General features: G+C 37.3%; 1 protein-coding gene across 1 annotated transcript; it reads left to right on the forward strand.

Moving 5' to 3' along the window:
- Positions 1-11,914: 11,914 nt before the first annotated feature.
- LOC113339927 (cyclic nucleotide-gated ion channel 1-like) lies at positions 11,915-16,205 on the forward strand. The gene is made up of 7 exons (XM_026585152.1): positions 11,915-12,091; positions 12,522-12,631; positions 13,170-13,974; positions 14,072-14,361; positions 14,540-14,651; positions 14,763-14,999; positions 15,286-16,205. The coding sequence occupies exons 2-7, from the start codon at positions 12,600-12,602 to the stop codon at positions 15,979-15,981; spliced, it is 2,172 nt and encodes a 723-aa protein (XP_026440937.1). The 5' UTR covers positions 11,915-12,091; positions 12,522-12,599; the 3' UTR covers positions 15,982-16,205.
- Positions 16,206-23,697: the final 7,492 nt, after the last annotated feature.

Here is a 23,697-nt window from a genome sequence, read left to right on the forward strand (position 1 = left end):
TTTATTCATCTTACACTTGTATGCCGCTAGTAGTTTTTCTTAATCCCATTTCAATTTCCTCAAACATCTCATTAATTATACTGCTTTAAATACCAATTTTTTTTGCCTCTCATTTCTAACTTCTTTTTTGTTAAGCCCTAGGCCAGGCGATGGGCTTGGCGCCTCGCCTCGCCTAGCGCCTTTTACAACATAGGTGAAGAATGAAGATGCACCTGTAGGTTGTTGGATTTCGCATCCATCCTAGTAAGATCTGACGGCATTAGGTCATTCTGTACTCATGTAGGTGCTCAACATAGTAAACAAATTCTTTCCACGACACAATTACTTTATATAACACCGTAATTAAAGTATACAAGCTTCTAATCCGGTGCATACACACCGGCATAACCCAGTTGTGACAAACCTCATTTTACTATACAATTAAATTTACCCAAACCTTTCGTCATTAACTAAACTGTGGATTGTTTCCCTTGGGATAATCCCAATTGTATTTGTAAGTTGGTGAATTTCCATGAGTAGTTGAAATGCTTGCATCCCTTTTCCTCATTCTCATCAACAAAAAATATCTTTTTCTATTTTCATTTGATCAATAAGGTCAATTAACTCTACCATCACTCGCATAAAGAAAGGGTTAATTATAACTAATATATATAGAACTCTGCAAATAACATTGGCACCTTATTCAGTTTTTCCCCATTCAAAATGAAACTTGCATAGCGTTTAAAAACGTCTTTCTTGAAAAGTTTACTTCTCGTGAATTAACTACAACGCTAATGGTATTTGATTAATTGATAAAATCATTTCATTACAGACTCACTCGGAAGCTAAGCTTCATTACAGTTCTCTAAACAAATAAAGAAGATAATCATCAGATATTTATTGGGTCAGGTGCATTCCTTGAATTCAGCAACCCTTTACACATGTAAGTGGAGCGTGTGATCAACACGTGAGTTTGTAAAGAGAGAAAGGCGGTTATCCTCCACTGCAACTTGACTTATCCTTCACCACTTCATTTCTGGTGCTAATATCCCCCCTCAAGCTCATGGGTGGAGCAAACACACTGAGCTTGGTACGCAGCATCTGAAATCTTGGACCATGCAGTCCCTTGGTGAAAATGTCTGCCAGCTGATCAAGAGTGTGAACAAAAAAAACATCCAAGGCTTTAGAATGGACAAGCTCCCTGAAAAAATGGAAGTCTAGATGAACGTGCTTCATTCTGGAGTGCATAACAGGGTTGGATGCAAGCCTGATCGTGCTGATGTTGTCACATCCTAATTTGGGAATCCCAGAGATTCGGAAGTGGAGATCCTGAAGGAAATAACATATCAAACAACCTCAGCTGCATTGTTGGCAAGAGTCATGTACTCAGCTTCAGTGCTAGAGCGAGCGACTGTAGATTGCTTCTTAGAAGACCATGAGATGATATTGGGACCCAGAAAGATGCAGTACCCACCAGTAGAACGTCTGTCATCACTGCAACTTTCCCAGTCAGCATCAGAAAAACCTAGCAAGAAATTATCTCCTTTGGTGAAGTGAATGCCATAACTGATGGTTCCCTTAATATAACGAAGAATTCTCTTAGCAGCCATTAGATGTGGTGTTCTTGGGTGTTGCATGTGCTGGCAAACCAAGTTGACTGCAAAGGATATCTCAGGTCTAGTCCAAGTCAAGTAGTGTAAGGCACCTACTAAGGATCGATACTCAGTTGGGTTCTAGTAATTCACCAGTATCTTTGCGGAGTTTCTCAATTGGAGTTTGATAGGGCTTGGCTCCCTCCATGTGATATCTAGCAAGCAAGTCCACTGAATATTTGGTCTGAGAAAGAATTAATGAAGTAGCATCTCTCTTAATTTCAAGACCCAGAAGGAAATGTAGATCACCAAAATCTTTGATAGGAAATTGGAGTTGGAGATGAGCAATGACTATCTGTAGAAAAACAGGGGAGATGCCTGTAAGTAATATATCATCTACATAAACCAAAGACACTGAAATATGTGAACCATCTTGATGAACAAACAGACTAGGGTCACAAACAGAGTTCACAAACTTGAGAGAAATAAGAGAAGCACTTAGTTTCTCATACCAGGCCATGGGTGCCTGTTTGAGGCGATAAATGGCTTTATGAAGAAGACAAACATGATTAGGTTTTGGCTCATCAACAAAGCCAGGAGGCTGGGTCATGTAAACCACTTCCTTCAAATCTCCATGCAGAAATGCATTTCTTACGTCTGGTTGATGAATTTTCAAGTTATACTGCACAACCATAGACAAGATTATTCTTATAGTTGTAGATTTGGCTACTGGACTAAAGGTTTACTCAAAATCAAGTCTTGGTTGTTGATGAAATCCTTTTGCAACTAGTCTAGCTTCGTGTTTGTCAATTGCACCATCAGCTTTGTACTTAACTCTGAAAACCCATTAACAACCCACTATATTATCTATACCAGTAGGATCTACAAGAGACCATGTTCCTGCATCATTCAAAGCTTTGTATTCTCTAGATGAAGCAATTCTCCACACTTCTTCTTTATGAGCAGCACTAATACAAGTAGGAACCGTGTGAACATTGCTAAGGAGAGCCAGGTCTACAGGATAAGTAGTTCCATAGTAAGATTTTGCAACTTTAATGTCATGTTTTCCTCTAGTAGTCATTGTATGATCATTCACAGTAATGGATGATGAGGGAGATGGAGGTGTGAGAGATGGAATTATAGGAGATGAAGGTATAGGCTGAGATTGCTGAGGTGCAGGAGTGGAGGATAGCAACTTGTAAGGAAAAGAGTCCTGATCGGATTTTAGATAGTGGTAAATAGAGTTTTCGTTCACTCGGACTTTGTTGAGATTGATTCTAGGCTTAAATATAAAAATAAGAAATTATATACAAAATATGTCACGGGATGAAGAATTCACTGAGACTCGGGATTTCACTGTTTTTTCATATTCAAGTGGTTCAGAAATTAATCCTAGGCAATTATAGCTCCAAACACAAGAAATATTAACTCTATTCTTTGCCAAAATAGATTTCGTAAAACATCAATTGTAAATTACAAGCATAGTGTATCAAAAGCACCTAAGACTAAGCATACACTATCAAACAAGATAAAAATTGATTAATAGAAATCATAAATCATTTATAATCGGTGCAAAAAGTAAATAAAGAATTAATTAAATTTACCACATGATGAAATTCAGCTTCGTCCGTCGTCCCAGCGATGGGGTCTAGCTTCTCATGATGAAAACACACTCAAAAAGATAACTCATAGCTCAAATAGTGTTTTTATTGGAAAAATAGTAGTAAACAGAGATTTGCAATGGTATAAGGGTTTTGCAAAATAAACTGTTACAAAGAACGATAAATGGAAAATGCCACTGTCACTGTAGCAAATACAACGCTTTAGTATGTGTCGTTGTCACTGTTGATGAACGACTGTTGTTTGGCGTCTTATGTTCTTCGTTCTCTCCTTCAATGGAAGCAGCAGAGACAACCTCTGCAACTTCCTGTTTTACGCTCTGTTTCCTCCCCTCACTCTTCATTCCCCCTATCCCATGAAGCCTTTTTATACCCAACAGGCGAATAAATCTTCACAATAATTTAGAAATATTCCGCCGTTACTCGTCGGGTTTTCTCGGGGAATAATTTCATTTTCTTGCCCTGTTTTTGCTTCTCTTGCTGCTAACTCACGTTTACACACTCCAGACACGTGCATAAATTCTTTATAAAGAGTCAGAACTCTGAGAAACTCACGCCAACGACCAAATATATCTCCACAGAATCTCGAAAAACTCTCGAGCTCTATTTCGTCGTCTGCGCCGGAATTCTTACCTTATTCTTCAACTTTATCTCTTTACGCATCAAATCTCCCCCACTAAATGAAGAATAACATCCCAGATAATATCTCCTCCAATCAATATGTATCTTCCATATATACTCAAAAATAGAATCCAAGAATAATATAGCCTCTGTTTCGTCGAGAAACGACTATCCGACCCAATTTCCACCGGTACAACACTTATATCTGCCCTGTTAAGCCCAATGAAGTCCAACGAAACCAAAATTTGTAATTGAATCTCAATAGAACTCGTCAAACTCTGTTCCTGAAAGTTACGCAGTCGTCTGCATATTCCCGCCAAAACACATTTCAAACTAAGGTGGAAAGGTTGCCCCTTATCCAACAGCTGGGTTGTGAATATCAAGCGGGTGTCCTGGTGTGTGAATAGAAACTAGGTGCCCCTTAGCAATTGAGGTGCCCCTTATCCGAAGAGGTGATCCGTTTAGCAAATGTCCTCTGGGGTGCCCCGAGCAACTTTTTGAGCTGAATTTTCCAAAAATACATAAAAACACAATATTAGTACAAAAATCGAATTCCAACAATACAGACATTGAGGACAATTTAGACACAAAAATGTGTCTATCAAGTCCTCATTGAAAGAGACATGTCTAGAGATATAAACAGTGTCAGTATTTGGATCTAGGCATCTGTAGCCTTTGTGATGAAGGCTATAGGAAAGAAAGATGCACTGCTTGCTCCTAGGTTCAAGTTTGCTAGATGTGTAGGGTTTTAGCCAAGGAAAACAGGCACAACCAAAGACCTTTAGAAAATTGTAATCTGGTACTTTTTAAAAAGTTGTCGAAAAGGAGTAGAGTGGTTGAGAGACCTAGTGGGAAGTCTGTTAATTAAGTAATTAGCTGTGTGTAAAGCATCAACCCAATACTCATGAGGGAGACCAGATTGAGATAAAAGGGTTCTAATGATTCCTAACATATGCTTGTGTTTAACTTCAGCCACACCATTTTGCTCTGGTGTATGAGGGCATGAGAGTTCATGGGTAATGCCTTTAGAGGCACAAAAAAGAGCTAAACATTTATTCAAAAATTCTCCGCCATTATCGGTTCTGATAGTTTTAATAGAGGTGGATAGAAGATTTTCAATTCTTTGTGCAAATGAAACAAATTCTTGTTGAAAATCATATTTAGAATGAATAGGCAGAACCCAGCAATATTGAGAATATTCATCAACAATAGTAGCATAATAAAGACAACCAGAAACTGAAGCAACCTGACATGGATCCCAAAGATCCATGTGGAGTAATTCAAGGGGTTGATATGCAACAGTACTAGAAATCTGAAATGGAAGTTTTTGACTTCTACATAGTTTGAAATCTAAACAAGAAAAAGGTTTATTGGAAATATTTGATAAATGCAGAAAAGTACACAACTTCTGTAAAGTTTGAAAACTGGGATGGCCAAATCTTCTATGGAGAAGAACACTGTCACTGGAAGTGGAGGAGAGAACAATGGGTGCTTTATTGAATGAGAGTGGATAGAGTCCATTTCTATGCATCCCTTGGAAAACAATCTTCCCAGAGTTCAGATCCTTCACAGAGAAGCCATGAGAATCGAGGGTTAAGGAGAAATTATTGTCACTGGTAAATTTATGAATGGATAGCAAGTTGTGAGAGGCATGTAGAATTACAAGATATTATGAAGATGAAATGAATGATCATTAATGAGCTTACTAGAGTGACCCTTGTGAATTATAGGCATACCTGCACCATTTGCAATCTGAATTTGTTCACCACCATCATAAGGAGTAACCTCTTGCAGATTGGTTGCATTAGGAGTAATGTGATTGTTGGCTCCACTGTCAGCAATCCACTCTTCATCATCAAATATATCAGCAACGACAAGTATAACACTTAAATTTGCAGGAGGTGCTCTTCCTTTGCATGAGAAGTTGAGTATTTGAGGACAATTAGGTTCCAAATGGTCATCACCAAGACAAAGCTGACATGTTTGCTTTGTACTAGAAGAATAAGCTCTACCATTTGAGTTTCTATGAAATACATTAGGATTTGGAAAATGATTGCCACCACCATAACCTCTGCCTCTATAAGAACCTCTAAAGTTAGAGTTAGAACCTCTGTTAGACATGAAAGCCTTTGCATCATTCTCAAGCTTAAGTGTAGATGCCGTTTCACTAAAAACTGACTCTTCACTAAGAATATTGTTGTGTTATTCAATACTAGATATAAGTGGATTCCGATGTCTCATGGCAGTGGCAAAGGGTATATAATCAGAGTTTAAGGCCTTAAGGGTAATGACAACTAACTCCTTTTCAGAAATTACTTCACCAGCAGCAGCAAATTGATCAGATAACATCCTGATTTCATTTATCAAAGTGGGTATAGATTTTGTACCTTCAGTGAGGGAGATCAGTTTTGTACGCAATTCAATCGAATGAGTGGAGGAGGCCCTTGAAAAACGCTCTTCAATGCTAGTCCACATCTCATGAGAAGTTGTTGCTCTTGAGAAATATGGAATGACTGAATCCGAAATTGTTGAGTGAATCCACATGAGGATGGAGGACTCTTCATCCATCAAATCTGTGTAGAGAGAATTTTCAACTCCATTTACTTGATTTCTTGGATTTGTAAATTGAGGAGGACAAGGGTATGTGACATCAAGATATTTCATAAGCTTGTATTTCTGAATTACAGGATTCATGAGATGACGCCATGTAATGAAGTTGTCGTCCTTAAGTTTGAGATGAACAAAATTGGTTTATTGACTCAGAGGAATATTTGAAAAGGAATTCGAGGTAGGATTCTCCATTGATGACGAAGAAGAAAACTGAAGAAATAAAGGAGAAAAGACAGATCTAAATCTGAGAACGGATAGATAATCAAATAAGAAAAGCGAAACAAGCTTTCAGAAAAAAAACCAATGGGGATAAAAGATCGAGAGATTTCAACCAAAAAACAAACAAAATTGAATGAGAAATCAGACAATAGAGATTGTTTCACTGAGTTTGAGAAATGAAAAAGAAATTTGTAGAAGAGAGCAACAATGGATTTGAAGTTTGGATTGATTGAGGATTGAAACTAACCCTAACCTATCTGATACCATAATGGTATTTGATTAATTGATAAAATCATTTCATTACAGGATTACTCAGAAGCTAAGCTTCGTTACAGTTCTCTAAACAAATAAAGAAGATAATCATCAGATATTTATTGGTCAGGTGCATTCCTTGAATTCACCAACCTTTGGTTTACACATATAAGTGGAGCGTGTGATCAACACGTGAGTTTGTAAAGAGAGAAAGGCAGTTATCCTTCACTGCAACTTGACTTATCCTTCACCACTTCATTTCTGGTGCTAATAAACGCTTCTGTGATTTTAACTGTATATATATTTTAGCTATATTTATATTTCTTGCTCATACATCATGCATTTCCCCTGTTTGACTTTTTGGTTCCATATACTCTCTTTCTATGTTCAAGTTCTTCTCTTAATTTCTACTTTAGAATATAATTCTCAATGCGCTTAATCAAGATCTTGAATAAACTATACTACCTCGAAAGAAGAAGACATCATCTATCGATCATGATCATGACAAATACATGATCTAATAGAAAATTGGTTAAAATAACGAACATAACTGTGCCAAATTGGTCGATAAATTAGGCAAAATGAACAAATGATTTCCAGAAATATTGTGTCTTAACTTGAAGTTTCTAAGGTTATATCGTTAAACTTATTTGTTCCCTTGCATATCTTTGAATAAATGATTCAGAACCCAGGTTCACTTGAAGATTCTCACATGGTATTCAGTTTAATACTCTTCCATTCAGCCAGCGACCATCTTATTGTAAACTGAAATCGCTAGCATCAACCATTCTTTGGTTGGCAATTTTATTTTATTTTAAAAAATTGTTCGAGATTTTATCGCTTTGCTTGGGCTTTCATTAGTTCTCTGCATGGCCCTATGCATCATATTTTGTATTCCAACAGCATATACTTTTGTATCTCGATCTTTATCCCCTGAAATTCAAATCACCTTCTCTTATGAGTATCATTATCGCCAGAAATCAACACATCCTTCAATTCTTTATGTAAATTTAGATGACATGGTTGGGTGATTCTAGCCCATACCAATCTGGATTATGCATCCCATGCATTAGCGCGGACCATATATTGTTGGAACACCCAACCTCAAGATTTATAATCAAGCCTTCATTTTTTCGTTGATGTGATATGCGTACAAATAATCCTGCATGGTAACCTCCATACGATTTTCCTCCTTTAATTGATGTGCATTCTATGCTATTTGTAGGTACACGAAATAGGTTCGCCACGTGTCGGACATAAATGGAATATATAGAGATGGAAAATCTCACGGAAAGATCCCAGTCAAAGACTTGTCAATTCAAACGTCAGAATTATCTCGTCGACGATCGCTCTTGCGAAGTAGCAAGGAGAGTGCATGTGGGAGCAGGGATACTCGCATCAAGTTGAAGTACCCTACAAGGTACCAGCCATGAAGTAGAAAAGGACGAGGTAAGATTACTTGACAGAAAATCCAAGCCACGAAGTAGATAAATTATGGAGCAAGAGAAGAGACAGGTGTCCCGACAAGCCCATGTGAGGGTAGCGAAAGAAGGGGAAAAACTTTATGGAAAATGGTCCGGCACCTCCGCGAGGATGTTGCGAGATAAAGTGAGATGTAACCCATTAGGGTTTATTAGCCTATAAATGAAAACCCTTGGGCAAGATGAAGGGGATCGGATTGGAAAAGAGTGGGAGAGCTAAGTCTAGAGTGAGATTAGGGTTTCCTTGTATTGAAGAACTTGTATCTTTGGTCACACTTAATGATTCATCAATAAAGATTCATGTGTTTATATTGTTTAGTATGAATTAGATCTGTGCTTCTATCATTTGGGTGTACTACTGGGTTTCCAGTAGTTACATTTTGGCGTCCAGAAACAGGGACTTAGATTGGGGATTCATCCTCATCTAAGGAGTGGAGAGAAGCTGAAGTTGTATAAGAGAGAGATCTTAGTGAGACGTCCCATTTAAGTCCAGGGTTTAAAGGATAACCGGTAGTAAAACTGGGATAGATTAATGACTAGAACACCAGATCGAGCAGCACATATGATAGCGACAAGGAGGAGCAAACGATTGGAGGCCAAAAGAGGAGGAACATCAGCTGCAGGAGAGAGACAACACGTGAACCAGCGGGAGACTTAGGAGGCTAACGAAGATCGTTTTCGAGAGGGTTCTGTACATACTTCCGACACAGAAACGGTTGCAGGAGAAGAGATGACTCGTGAGGAAATAGAGGAGAATATTGGCGAAGAAGACATGACATTGGAACATCTAAGGGAGACGCTCCGTCTTGAGAGGGAGCGAGACAGGGATTTAGCAGATCAACATGCCCGATTGACGAGGCAAAATACCAGGTTAGTGTTGCAGAATCTCCAGCTGAACGAAGAAGTAGCAGCTGAAGTCACGGATTCAGAGGCGGATATGATATCATCAGGAGAAAGGGAGTTATGAGAGGAAGATACACCCGCAAGGACGACGGAGGAGAACGAAGAAAACGGCCACGAAGAGAAAGCAGTGAAGAAAGGGAGTTGAGAAGATCATTGAAAATATCAAGATGGGAAGATCAAATGCGGAGATATGAAGAAGGACGGAGGCACGAGGAAAATGAGAAGAGAAGAGAAGATGAAAGACAACGCGAATTCAATCGGAAGGATGAGGAAGAAAGGAGACACGGTGAAGGAAGGCTCAGTGTGATGAGAGGAGACCGTTGGGAGAGAAACGAGGGGAACCTGAACCATGAAGTCTTGGAAGAACTGCGAGATATGAGAACACTGATAAACAATTTGCAAAGAGGCAGCAAAGTGCAGCTGGCGGAGGCAATATAAGAGGCCGATAAATCTCCATTTACCTATGAGATAATGAACGCGGATATCCCAGAGAAATGCGTGATGCCAACTCTACCAAGCATATTCAGCGGATCTGAGAGTGTTGTACATCACTTGAAATAATACACCCTCTCGTTGATGCAATGGGGACGAAATGATGCGGTACTTTGTCGATACTTCCCCGCGAGCTTGGCCGGGGAAGCATTAGCTTGGTTTGATGGGCTACCGGAAAGATCGATTTCGTCGTTAAAGACTTACAAAAGATAAATTTGACCACTTATATAACAAACAACATGTTGAGGCCAGGAATTGAGACTCTGTTCAATTTGAGAAGGAGACCCACAGAAAGCCTACGAGGATTGGTGACGAGGTGGAGAACGGTATGCAGCGAGCTTGCAGGGAGAGTTGACGAGAAAAATTTCATCTTAGCTTTCGTGAACGCTTTAATCCCAACTGAATTTTTATACACTCAAATATTCATTATTCGAAAGTCTCTGATGATGAATGAATTGAGAGAGTACCAAGATGAATATATATCCTTGGAAGGAAAGCAGAGGCAAGTCCAGTGATAGAAGGAAATTCAAGGCTATTGCCAAGGACAGTGCATGTCATGGAGAATGATTCAAAGCCTGAGAAGGGAGAACCTTCAACTCAAATCCCAATGAAGCTTGTACCTGTATCAAGTGGAGATCAAGAATGGATCGATCAACAGAGGTACGAGGAGTCAAGACGAAGGAATTATGATCCACGAAGTTACAATACAGGGTATCAACATAGGAATAACCAAGGACCTAGATTTGGAGAGCGGAGACCAAATGCACCAGATTTAGAGGATTTGAAGCTCCCTAGGCTTAACACGACTATAGAAAAGATATGGGAGGCAATAGTATTAACGGAGGAGATCCCACCACCACCCAATTTTGGAAGAGAGCTACCCCCAGGGACCAAAAGTCATGAGTTCTGCAGATATTATCGTTTTCATGGGCATCACACAAAGGACTGTCGAAACATTCGACGTATTATTCTTCGTTTGATAGAGCAGGGAAAACTTGCACATTTTCTGGAAGGTTATGTACCACCACCACCACCTCGTGACAATCAACAGACATACCGAATTGAAATAGATCTGAGAATATAAAAGCCGAATTGTAATACGATAATACATGCAGCGAAGAGCATCCAAAATTTCCATGACAACATACTTAAAAGAGTATATAAGAGGGACTTAAAGGGAAATGAAATATTCAACGTTATAACAAAAGAACCATTAGAAGAATGACAGAAAAGGGAGATAACGTTCTCAACAAAAGATGCACCCGAAGGAGGAAACTCCCACACGAACCCTTTGGTTGTAACCCTGAATTTTGGGAAGTACTCAAAGTGGGAAGAAGATCAAGCCGAAAAGAAGAAAATTTGGGCAATTGACAGAATCTTAGTAGATACAGGGAGCTCGGTCGATATAATCTTTTACCATGCCTTCAGAACCATGGGGTACAAAAACTCTGATCGCGTTCCATCGACGTACAACATATATGGGTTTAATGGAGTTGCATCTAAGCCTAAAGGATAATTAGTGGTAAATTTTTTTGCTGGCGAGCTGGAAACGAAAGTCACAGTCTGCGTGATAGACACAGATTCACCTTACAATGCTCTCATAGGGAGACCCTGGATATATAGGATAAAAGGGATTGCGTCTACATATCATCAAGCAATACGATTTCCTATGCCAACTGGAATTGGTGAGATAAGAGGAGATCTCTTAGACACGCAAGATTGCATTAAGAAGGATGTCCATAACTATGAGGAGAAACAAAGAAAGAAAATCGAACAAAGGAAGAAAAGCTCCATTCTAAATTGCGTTTTTTTAGTTCCATTCTTAATTGCGTTTTTTTAGCTCCATTAAGAATAACGTTTCTACTATTCCACCATTACACTTGCGCTTCCATCCACAGTTCCAAATGCTGAGGTGGCGTGGAAGATGGAAGATGGATGGATTCCACCATTAGACTTGCTCTGAGACAAAACTTCTCGATCAAAGCAGTTTCCATTTTTAACTTCAATGGAGAAACTACGAAGTAAAAGTTAAAAACTCGAATGCACAAAGTCATCACCTTTCACTTTCAGGTTGTGCCTCTCTTAACACGGGCCGTGCCCGTTGAAAATAAGAGAAGAAGAAGAACTTTCTAAGACCCTTCTTTGCACTCTGTCTTCTCTCTCATTAAGTCGTCTCCTTTCTCTCTCTTCTATAGACGAGAAACCGTCTTCTCTTTTCAAAAGGAATAAGAAACCACCAACAGCAGGGTTAAAGTGATTGTCTTTATTATCTTCACTTTCATCTTGATCTTACTTGACTACAACAACCGCAACAAAATTTAAGGTATGGGTTTTTGTTTTTCTTTTTCGGATTTTTTTGAATGCTTTTTGTTTGGACTTGATTTGGTTTATGCATCTGTTGAAACCCTATTGAAAATCCCGATTGAATTAGGTGAAGTAATGATTCAAGTTTTTATTTTTATTATCATTTATGATCTGTTTGTGCTGTGTTTGTCTCTGGGGGTTCATTGAATTTTAGTAAGACAACTTTTTTTGAGTAGTCAAAAATGGGGAATACTCTTTGCAATCTGTGTAGTGTTTCCCTTTTGAGTTGATAATGGTGATCAGTGGTTGTTTGGACTGAGTTAGTTTGTTTGGGTATTGTTTGAATTTAGGTGTTTATTTGTGGCACTTTCTATTTTTGGGGTAATTGATAATTTGGGATTGGTTCTATTTTTGGGGCAATTGATAATTTGGGATTGGGCATTTATCAGGGGCGGCAGCTAACCATGGTGGAATTTCCTTGCCTTTGATTTGGAATATCGTATTTTGCGATAAAAGGAAGCCACACCATGAGTTACGGCAAGGAAGAGAAGTTTGTAAGGTTAGTCAATATGCCTTTTTTTTTTCTTCTTAATATTCAGTTCGTTTCATTTCAATGATTATGTTCTAGAATTGTAGTGATGTTGTACTTGTATACTAAGGAGATTTGTCACCGTCCACGTAATGCATAAAATTGGTAATTGTGTGAGGATGTTAATACTCGTACTTGTACTTGGAAGTCTGTATCTTTTTAAGTAGTAAAAAAACTGTTCCCACATTCCCTAGGATTACGCTATTCAATAAACATAATCATTAATTAGTGATTACCTTTTGCTTGTTCTCTTTTTACGAGTCTAATCTAAGGTTTAATCTATATCCTTAGTTTAGTGGGTAATATGCTAAAGGTGTACGTTATCTTAACCACTAATTCAGGGGAATGGATCTTTTGGTGTTCCCTTTTGCTTATATGTTGGGTACTGGTTGGTGCGTCTGAATCTTTCAGCAGGGATTGACAGTAGAAGTTTATTGTAACATATAGTGCCGCTTATTATTTGATTGTAATCCCTCATCTTTATTTTTTTGCGGCATATATTGATCAGGTTTCAGGATTGGACTTCGGAGCCATCTTTAAACAATGACAGGAGGTTTTCTGATAGAGATGGATCCTCTAATTCAGGAAGCCTTAAATCGAAAGTGAACTTGGTTTCAGAAAAGATTCGAACGGGCTTCACTCAGGGGTTTCGAGGGATTGGTAATTCAATGAACCTTGATCCTCAGAGGGAATCGAGAGTCTCTGAAGATCCTAGATTCAACACTCAGAATTCTGAATCAGCAAAGCGAATGCTTGACCCTCAGGGAACATTTCTTCAAAAGTGGAATAAGATATTTGTTTTGTCATGTGTGCTCGCTGTATCCTTGGATCCCTTGTTCTTTTACATCCCAGTTATTGACGGCAAGAAGAAGTGCCTCAGTGTTGATAAGAGGTTGGAAACCGCAGCTTGTGTTCTGCGTTTTTTCACTGATATATTTTACGTGCTTCATATTATCTTCCAATTTCGCACTGGTTTTATTGCTCCATGGACTCGAGTTTTTGGAAGGGGTGTGTTGGTTGAAGATCCCGTTGCTATCGCCAAACGATACTTAACAACATACTTTCTGATTGACATCCTCGCAGTCCTTCCTCTCCCGCAGGTGGTAATTCTAATTATTATTCCTAAAATGAGAGGCTCTGCAGCTCTGAATACAAAGAACTTGCTGCGGTTCATTGTCCTAATCCAATATGTCCCGAGATTGATTCGAATATATCCATTGTATAAAGATGTTACTAGAACTTCGGGTATAATCACTGAAACAGCTTGGGTTGGTGCCGCTTTCAATCTTTTCCTCTTTATGCTTGCAGGTCATGTAAGTATAACTGTCAACCTAGTTTTTGCCTCCTTCATATTTCCTTTATTTATTTAATATATTATAAATTGTGATTGGTCAATCTCTTCCATATTAGATTTTTGGAGCCTTGTGGTACCTCTTTTCGATCGAGAGAAACGATACATGCTGGCGAAGGGCATGCGGAGTTACCACTAATAACTGTGATACCAAGGATCTATATTGTGGAAACAGTAGTAAAGAAAATCTATTTCTAAATAAATTTTGCTCCTTCACTGAACCAAACGTAAACACAACTCTGTTCAATTACGGAATTTTCCTTGATGCTCTTCAGTCAGGAGTAGTGGAATCAAGAAATTTTTGGGAAAAGTTGTTTTACTGTTTATGGTGGGGATTACGAAGTTTAAGGTTGGTGCATATAAGATTTAGTACTAATCTTTCCTGATATGATGTTAGTTGTTACTCTCGAGGTTGGACCTATTTTTGGATTTGCCTTCACATCTGCATCACGGCAGGGCTCATTTTATCTTTTTGTTGGAATTATAATGAACTGATGACCTTACCTTAACTTGTTAATTTCTTGCAGTTCCCTTGGTCAAAATCTCGAAACAAGTACTTATGTATGGGAGATTCTATTTGCGGTCTTAATATCAATCGTTGGCTTGGTTTTATTTGCTCTCCTTATCGGAAACATGCAGGTTACCGTTTATTCTATTTATTATTCTAAAGCTTATGTCGAGTTTTGAATTATTGCCAGAGGAAATCGTTATTGGTTTCATGAACTAATTTTGTTACTTTCGATGTTACAGACATATCTACAGTCAAATACTGTTAGATTAGAAGAAATGAGAGTGAAACGGCGAGATGCAGAGCAGTGGATGTCACACAGATTACTCCCTGAACCTCTGCGAGAGCGGATCAGGAGGTATGAGCAGTACAGATGGCAAGAAACAAGGGGTGTCGATGAACAGAATTTGCTCTATAACCTTCCGAAAGACTTGAGGAGAGACATCAAGCGCCATCTCTGTTTGGCGTTGCTGACAAGAGTAAGTCCTTCGTTACATATGTATATACTAGTAGAGGGCACATATGGCACACATAAGTACCACCACTTAATCTAATAGAAACACCCATAGATTTGTATTCGTCTCCTAGTTTTCTAAATTGCCCATTTTGCCCTCATTTTATTTTTGCTTTTGTTTAGTATGTCGGAGTATTTTAGTCAAAATCCCCTAAAAACCTCTTTGTTTAGTATATAGTAGAGAGAGTTTGGATCAAACCTTAGCAATTTTAGGTTACTGACACATGCACTCGTCTTCGTTTCACTTCTAGGTGCCAATGTTTGAAAAAATGGATGAACAACTACTGGATGCTATGTGTGAGCGTCTCAAACCGGTATTATACACAGAAGAAAGTTACATAGTGCGAGAGGGTGATCCTGTTGACGAAATGCTCTTCATCATGAGGGGAAAACTATTGACTGTTACCACCAATGGTGGAAGAACAGGATTCTTCAACTCCGAGCAACTCAAAGCCGGGGACTTTTGTGGTGAAGAATTACTTACATGGGCTCTTGATCCTCAAACTACTGCCAACCTCCCAATCTCTACCCGAACTGTTCGAGCTCTGTCAGAAGTCGAAGGTTTTGCCCTTGTTGCAGATGACCTTAAATTCGTGGCTTCTCAATTTCGAAGGCTTCACAGTAAGCAACTTAGGCATACTTTTAGGTTCTACTCGCAACAATGGAGAACATGGGGAGCCTGTTTCATACAAGCAGCTTGGCGAAGACACTGTAAGAAGAAACTCGAGGAATCTCTACGTGCAGAAGAGGATAGATTGCAGAATGCATTGGCTAAAGGAAGTGGGAGTTCACCAAGTCTTGGTGCAACTATATATGCTTCACGTTTTGCAGCAAATGCCTTGCGTGCATTGCGCAGAAATGGTGCAAGGAAAGCCAGGGTTGCTGATAGAGTACCTCCGATGCTACTTCAGAAACCTGCTGAACCTGATTTTACAGCTGAACAATAGTGAGTTGATTCATTTTTTTTAATGGTTTCTTTTGATGATATGTAAAGATTGGGAAAACACTTCAAACAAACAAAAAAAGAAAGTCCAAAGGGGGTTTGCTGTATCCAGATAATCTGTGTATATTATGTAGAATATAGCTAGTGCATTTGCTGTCATACCTTTGTATTCTTTGATTCATACAGTTTTTCTTTCTCTCTTTTATAATGTCTGTTGGTTTTGACTTTTGGGGTTTGTTCTTCCTTTTGGGCTTTCAAATTTTTTGTTCAGAATAAAGATGGAAAGAGTGACAATTCACAAATATCTGTTCAAACATTTTCATCTTGTGAAAATGAAAGGTCTACGATTAACTAAGAAAATGAAGGGTTGAAAATACGTCAATTTTGGAGTCTATTTTGGAGGTTATTGTGTTACTACGTGAATGCATCTTTACAAAAACAACCAAGGGTGTTGGGGCAATCATTCAACAAGTTTACCACTATAGACATCTGCATTGCAGAATATTCCTTCTGTCCCAGGAAAAGTGATACTTTAACATATGCATTGCATTATATTCCCCCATTCCAGGAAAAATAATTAAAATATCACTTTACATGATGGTGCTGTAAAAGTGATACTTTGACATATGTAGTACATAATATTTCCTCCGTCCAAAAAAAAATAAAAAAAAATAGTTAAAATATCACTTTTTGTAGGACGGGTGCAACTGACTCGGGATGAGATAAATGACCGGTAAATTATCAACGACAACAAATACTTTCATACAACTTTGGTTCCCACCCCAAAATGCACAAGATTGTTGAAGTTTTTGCAATTTGCAAATATCTTGTTGGGCCATGATGAGTATCATGGCATGATCAAACTTGACCCATGGGAGGATCCCCATTCAGGGCTAAACCCGATCCGGGTTAGTGGCTAGTCCAGCGGGATTAAACATTTATCCGTTAGTCCAAAAAGGTTTAAACATATGTAAAGTTACCATGCTATCCTCACTCACGCTTTAACCGTTTCCTCCCACTACTTCCTTCTTTATTCTTCTCTACAACTTCTTCGTTCTTTCTTCTCGATCAACAGTAATGAAAACTGCAAAATCAAAACAGCAAAAATAAACTAAAATATGATTAGGTTTAGAGCAAAAATAATCAAAATGAAAAATCAAATTTTCAATCCAACCAAACAAACTGAAATGTTAAAAAGGAAATCATCAAACAGACAAACAAAAAAATCAAACAAACTCATCAAACTGTACATATTGAAAAAAGATTGAAGAAAACCCTATTTTACTAAAACCATGGAGAAATTTACATTTGGTGAATCCTGGTAAAAACAAGATCGAAGAATACAAAGAATACACAAATACCACAGTAGAAGAAGATAATACAAAGAAAAATAAAGAGTAGAAGATCCAATTGTACATATTGATCAACAATACATATTGATATGTACCGAAGGAAAATATGTATTGAAGGAAAAAGTATGATTCAACAGTACATATTGATCTAATAGTACATGTTGATATGTACTCATGGAAACCATGTACTGGGGGGAAAAGAGCACAAAAGAAAAAAAGAGTAGATGATCCAACACTACATATTGATATGTACTAAAGAAAAATACGTACCCAAAGAAAAAGAGTGGATGATCCAACAATACATATCCAATAATACATATTGATATGTACTGAACAAAAACGTGTATCAATGGAAAAGTATATGATTCAAATGTACATATTGATACAACAATACATATTAATATTTACTCAAGGAAAATATGTACAGAAGAAAAAAAAAAGTACAAAAGAAAAAAGAGTAGATGATCCAACAATACATGTTGATATGTACTTAAAGAAAATATGTATAAAAGGAAAATGTTGATGATTCAATATGTTCTGAATGAAAATATGTACAAAAAAAAGAAAAACAATTGGGTTATTGTAGGATCGTACAAAATCTCCCAATCTTTTTTATACGAACCTAAAACCCAAAACAATTTGATCAAAGATAAAATTAACAAAAAATTGAAATCAAAACTAACCGGAGACGAAAGGAATATTAATCTTCACTTTAATAAACTAAATCATATCGTTTTGAATGGACTACCTTCGTTTACAATGTTGAATAACAGATCCAGACGAGGAAATAGATTAAAAAGTTAAGAATCCCAATATTGATTAAATCTATATCTCTTTATTTTTTTTCTTCGCTGATCTATTAATGGAATGATATCTTCTTCTTCTTTGTTCTTCTTCTTCTTCTTCAATTGAATTATATCTTCTTCTTCTTTGTTCTTCTTCTTCATGAATCTGCTCTCGGTCTTAAACTTCTTAATCGATTCAGATCTGAAAAATAAAAATAATATGCTTGACGTGTTTTTATGTTAGGTATTGATTGGACGGAGGGACAATTACGACATTTATGAAATACACATAAAACACCTTGCACGTATGCTGGACGAGAGAATAAAAAATCTGGTCCAAAAGCATGTTTTTGGACCAGCGAGTAATTGTTTTCTGATGATAATTATTTTCTGATGATGGACTACACAATAACCGGTTCTTCCTATAATGGATTAACTAGTAATTCCTAGATTTGATTTTGATTTCGGAAACCGGCTGTCTATTCGGGTAGTAGGCCCTTTGAGAGGGTCATCACATGGTGGGGCCCACAGAGTGCACATGCACTCACATGAGATATAATCACTGCCAAGTCTAGTCTGAAACGTGTAGGGTTGTTGACTGTTTTTCCGCGGCGATTTTGAGAGACTAGTCCCAGATCACTGGAGCAGTGCGGGGTCCATATAATCGGAAGGAAGTGCGTGATCAATGGTGAGATTTAGACGGCTGTGATTCGTTTATTAAAACATTCCTACCTAACTTTGAAATTGAACCTGCCGACAGTGACTTTGGGTTACTTGGTTTGATCTTTGAAATTAGTTAATTAACGATTTCACTTGCGTTTTAACTTGGATACATAATAAGTAAAGGCTTTTAACTTGTTTGTCTACAAAAAAAAAAAAAAAAAAAAAAAAAAATTCCAACAGTAAAGCTGGAATTGGAAACTAATATTGTTTTGTTTCATGAAAAAAGAAAAAGAAAATCAAATTTGGTTCTGAAGTTAGTTTTCGACTTCTAATCAGAAATTAATTTGGTGACATGATTTAATATAATTAAAAAAATTTCTTGAATTAAAAAATTAACTTTTTGTGAAATAAATAACCTATTTGGATACCAATTAAGAAATTTGAGGTTGGTTTGGAATCATAATTTCAAATAAAAAATTCCGAAAGAAAAATGCTAAATTTTTATAATGTAAAATATTTTCATTTACAATTTCTGGGATTACCTGCTTCTCAAAAAAAAAAAAAAAAAAGAAAAGAAAAAACAGTTTTACTTTTGATATGGGAATGTGCTCTTAATTAGATTACCAGTGAGCTAAACGATGAAAGCTTGGAAGACCTTTGCATTCAAATGAATGGAGTGATCAAATATGAGGTTGATAGCTATACTAGTGTAGTGTGCACAACATGCAGGAGCAGTATCATGGGAAAATACCTTAGTGCCAACATACAACATGTACGTGTCTATCAGCCATCACATACGACCACCATTCAACTAGCCTGCGAAAGCTTCATTCACATGGGAGGAGCGGAGGACATTAACCAGTATAATACAGATTCTGCTGTCCCTTCCAAACCTTTACGAGCTTTTCGAAAAATCATCAAATTTTCAGACTTGAATATGGACTAGTAGAAAGAAAATGAGTCAACATTTATGCTCTCTGGTCTAAACTTCTGAACCGGGATCTTACATTATTCTTGGGAGATGGTGTTGCATTGCATAGATTAATTAAAGTTGAAGTTAAAATCCCATGCATTAATTTTCCTTAATCTAGTTGCATTAAAAAAGATCTTTAGTTTGTTATATTGAACAGCACGACACATAGTATTATACAAAGTCTAAAGAGTACGGTTTCGATTTGCCAGAAACGATGATCAGAATATTATAGTAGAGGGATGGATTCCCATTCAAATTTGGTCAACCAAATGTGACCACCACCATTACCGATAATTTCATTCGAATGTAGGTTTGTCTACATAAAGCCGATATGACTTCAATGTCGAAAATATGCATGCATGCAGCTAGGAGCGTTTATCGTAAAGACCACATCTTTGCGACCGAGCATGGAAGACTGACCAAGAGGCGTTTATCGTAACACTCTTGTATAATTCGAACACAAATATGTGTACAGAAATAATAAAAAAACACAAGAAGGCAATGGCCACGATCGATCTTCAACTGCCACCAACCATAAAGACTGTTCTTTGAAGAACATCAAGACAAACAATGGCTGCAAGTGCTTTTTGTTTTTGTATGTTTAGATTTTCTCATTCTTATCTTTCTCGTCGTCTCTTGTATTTTGCAACTATACGTCTCTCTTTGCAATCGTCACCAATAAAAACATAAAATCAAATCTTATCTTTGATTGATTCACCTTACGTCTACAAAGCTAGCTATTATTACAAAAGAAAACAAAAGCGAATGCTAGTAATTCTTCATATTCGCACCACGTACATTGCATATTCGCGTCTGACATGAACATGGTCTCTGATTTTAGCTGTGAAAGCCAAACTGCCCAACATAACATTTATAGCCAACTTGAGATCACGTTCCAGAAAACCTATTTTAGTCAGTGTTCTTAACAATGGTGTGAAGCGAATATGTATATCACCCCTTTGCAATCGTAAAGAGTCCAATCCTGTTTTGTAATTTTCCTTTCATATATAAAAAAATCCACACTCCATAAAGTGCAATGAACTTTAGCCAAAAAATAATATTATAGTATGGATTTTGGCACTTATATATGTGATTGATGTTGATGCATGAATATACTGATCAATGCAAGAGGGCCCAAGTGAGGTCGTGGGATCAAAAGGCAGGAAAATCTCTAATCTAAACCATAATTACGTCTTGATTAGTGCAAAAGATAAGATAAATTCGTACTTATATTATTATAAGCTCAAAATCCCTAAACACAAAACTTAAACTTGGAAGATGAAGTAGAAATTGTCGTTGAAAGTTATAGCAGACAGACATTATCTTCTTCTAAATTCTTCTATCTCAAGTTCTTTGAGAATCAACTTTTAAATTAGTGATAGGTGCTTTTTGTCTAGCTATGATTCAGAACTCTTGAATTCAAACCCTTTCCCTCTAGATAGGTTTTGGTTAAACACTGCAGTGTATAGTTTTCTGTTGTTTTCTTTTCCCCTCATAGTCTCGTACTACCTCGTCCCACAAAAATGAATTTCAGTTGAGATCTTAAAAACGCAAATTTTCATAAGTAATGGAAAATCTGGTGGAGGGTCCTAATGTCGAAGTGAGATCTTCGGTTGGTACTAAATGCATGTGTCAGTGCCGTTTAAATGCATGTCTATCGCACGTACTTCATTTATCAGCCATGCAAACACACTTTAGTGATGTGCGACTCAAGTCCGTTTTAAAACCGGGCTCTCACATTGCAGCTGGGCCCTACCCCATGGTGATGAAGGCTGTTTTTAGGGATACCTAAATCTTTCTAGGCATGCTGAATAAAGAAAAAAAAAATGATGTCAAATAATAAAATCAGAAACTCCTTTAATCAAAACTTTTTAAAATGGCAAATCTGCCCTTTGTGAGAATTTTTTTCTTGACTCAATGGAGGATGAGGTGGGTCATTCTTCATCTAAAAAACCTAGGAAAATACATATCTACTACAACAATGATCCAGAAATGGACGATTTTTTAGATTATGAGAATGATTTTACACAAACTCAAACTCAAGATGATGATTTTTATGAGCCAAATCCAGATGATGAATACATAGATGAGGAAACCAATGCTTCTAACACAATTTACACTTCTATTTTATGTTTAATCTCACTTTTGTAGCTTGAAATCATCAAAAAATTGTATTTTTCATCATGGTTCGGCGAACCAGGACTATGTTCGGCTTAAAAATATACGTCGAACCCACTAAATTGATGAACAATTCGGCTAGCTGAATTTGTTAACGTTATGCGCCGAACCATCATTTTCCAACTTCCAACCTATTTGCAAGATCCTAGTCCGGCTTATATTAAAGTCTAATAACAAGTCGAACTTATTCCTAAGAGTTAGGTTCGATTTTCACTCTAAATATCGTATCAGCCGAACTATATATTTTTCCAAGTTCGGCTCATATTCAAAAAATCACATCAGCCGAACATGATATTGATTTTCCATTAAACACTTAAATTCATACACATTTAGGGGTTAGGATTTTTATTACATATGTTTTCTATTGTGCATCATTTTCATAAGATGATCCAAACAAAAAAAAGGGGAAATTACTAAAAGTGTTAAGAAAGTGAAGTCTAATGATGGAGAATACCAAGGTCCATATTAAACTCATTAAAATCAATGATATCTTATCTTCAACTTCAAGAGAATGAAAAGATAAACACAACGCAAAAAGAATGAGGTCATTCCGACATCGGACGAAAAAGTTATGGCCAAAACAAGATCGAAAAACTTGAGTGTGCAAAAAGAAGGTTCGGCTGATAACTCAACAACACGAGCTAGCCGAACCTGGAGCCTGAAAATCAATATTTTCGAAGTGTTTGTAGAGAGAGGTTCGTCTTGAAAGTGATCTAATCGAGTCAGCCGAACCTGACACCCACCTGGGGTAAATTTCACTTCTCAGGTTCGGCCGGGAAGGTTTGCAAGGTATTAGCCGAACCTGACACTGTTCTGGGACGTATTCAATACACATTTTGGGGTTCGGCTAAAAATTGACATTTACGGTTTGGCCGACCTGTTCATAGACACTTTCAGGGTGAAATTTCAAGAATATTTCGGCTCAAAACTCAACTCAATTATCAGCCGAACCCGCTACTGTAACCGTCAAAAACCTTAAGTTTTTAGCAATGTAACCCATTCAATCCATGAAAAATAACAAATAAAAGATTGGGTTTGTAGGGAATACCTTCTTATCCCCATTTCAGTATTTGGAGCCTCAAATGGTTGAATTTCCAATTCAATTTCTGGTTCAATTATAGTTTTTACACCTTCATCTTCAATTGGTTCTTCTTCTTTAATTCATGGATTGGAAGAGGATTTATAACACCTGACGTTTGCTTTTTTCTTTGTACGATCCATTATATAGTTCAATTTAACCGATGATCGAATTTTCACGAATCGATAATTAATTACAGTGATGAAAAAAAATTTCTGAGAGAAAAGGAAGGTGGTTTGGCTGGAGGAAGAAGAAGAGATGTTTAGGATAGTTTATTTTTTGATTTTAGGTTCAAGGGTATATAGGTAATTGAACTGCCCAATAGACACCCCTTCTAAGATCACCTAGGATGGAAAAACTATTTTATATGTCTTGAAAGTTTTTGGTATGCCTAAAAACAACCTTCATGGAGATTAGCGGGTGGGCCATTTATGGGCCCCGCTAGTAAAGAAATGTGAGAGCCCGGTTTATATGTTGTTTTTATACCCGGTATGTTTAGAATTTTTGAATAATAAAATCTCTACTTACCTGATTAATATTTTCAAGTACGCAAATTCAATTTTGAATTCATTATGCATTTAGCTCCCATTTCCAAGACGCCTTCAACAATCGTATCAAAATCATACCGGCAGTAACTGGCCGTAAATGTTGTCCAGTTGTGTTTTTAGGTTTTAACTTATGCCTATGAGTT

Source organism: Papaver somniferum, unplaced genomic scaffold, assembly GCF_003573695.1.
Source record: "Papaver somniferum cultivar HN1 unplaced genomic scaffold, ASM357369v1 unplaced-scaffold_21, whole genome shotgun sequence".
NCBI lineage: Eukaryota > Viridiplantae > Streptophyta > Magnoliopsida > Ranunculales > Papaveraceae > Papaver > Papaver somniferum.

Excerpts from the sequence above, each read along its gene's own strand:
- LOC113339927 (XM_026585152.1), top strand. The coding sequence starts at position 12,600 with ATGAGTTACGGCAAGGAAGAGAAGTTTGTAAG. Across the intron at positions 14,362-14,539 it reads TGGGGATTACGAAGTTTAAG|TTCCCTTGGTCAAAATCTCG; the intron begins GTTGGTGCATAT and ends AATTTCTTGCAG. Across the intron at positions 14,652-14,762 it reads TCCTTATCGGAAACATGCAG|ACATATCTACAGTCAAATAC; the intron begins GTTACCGTTTAT and ends TCGATGTTACAG.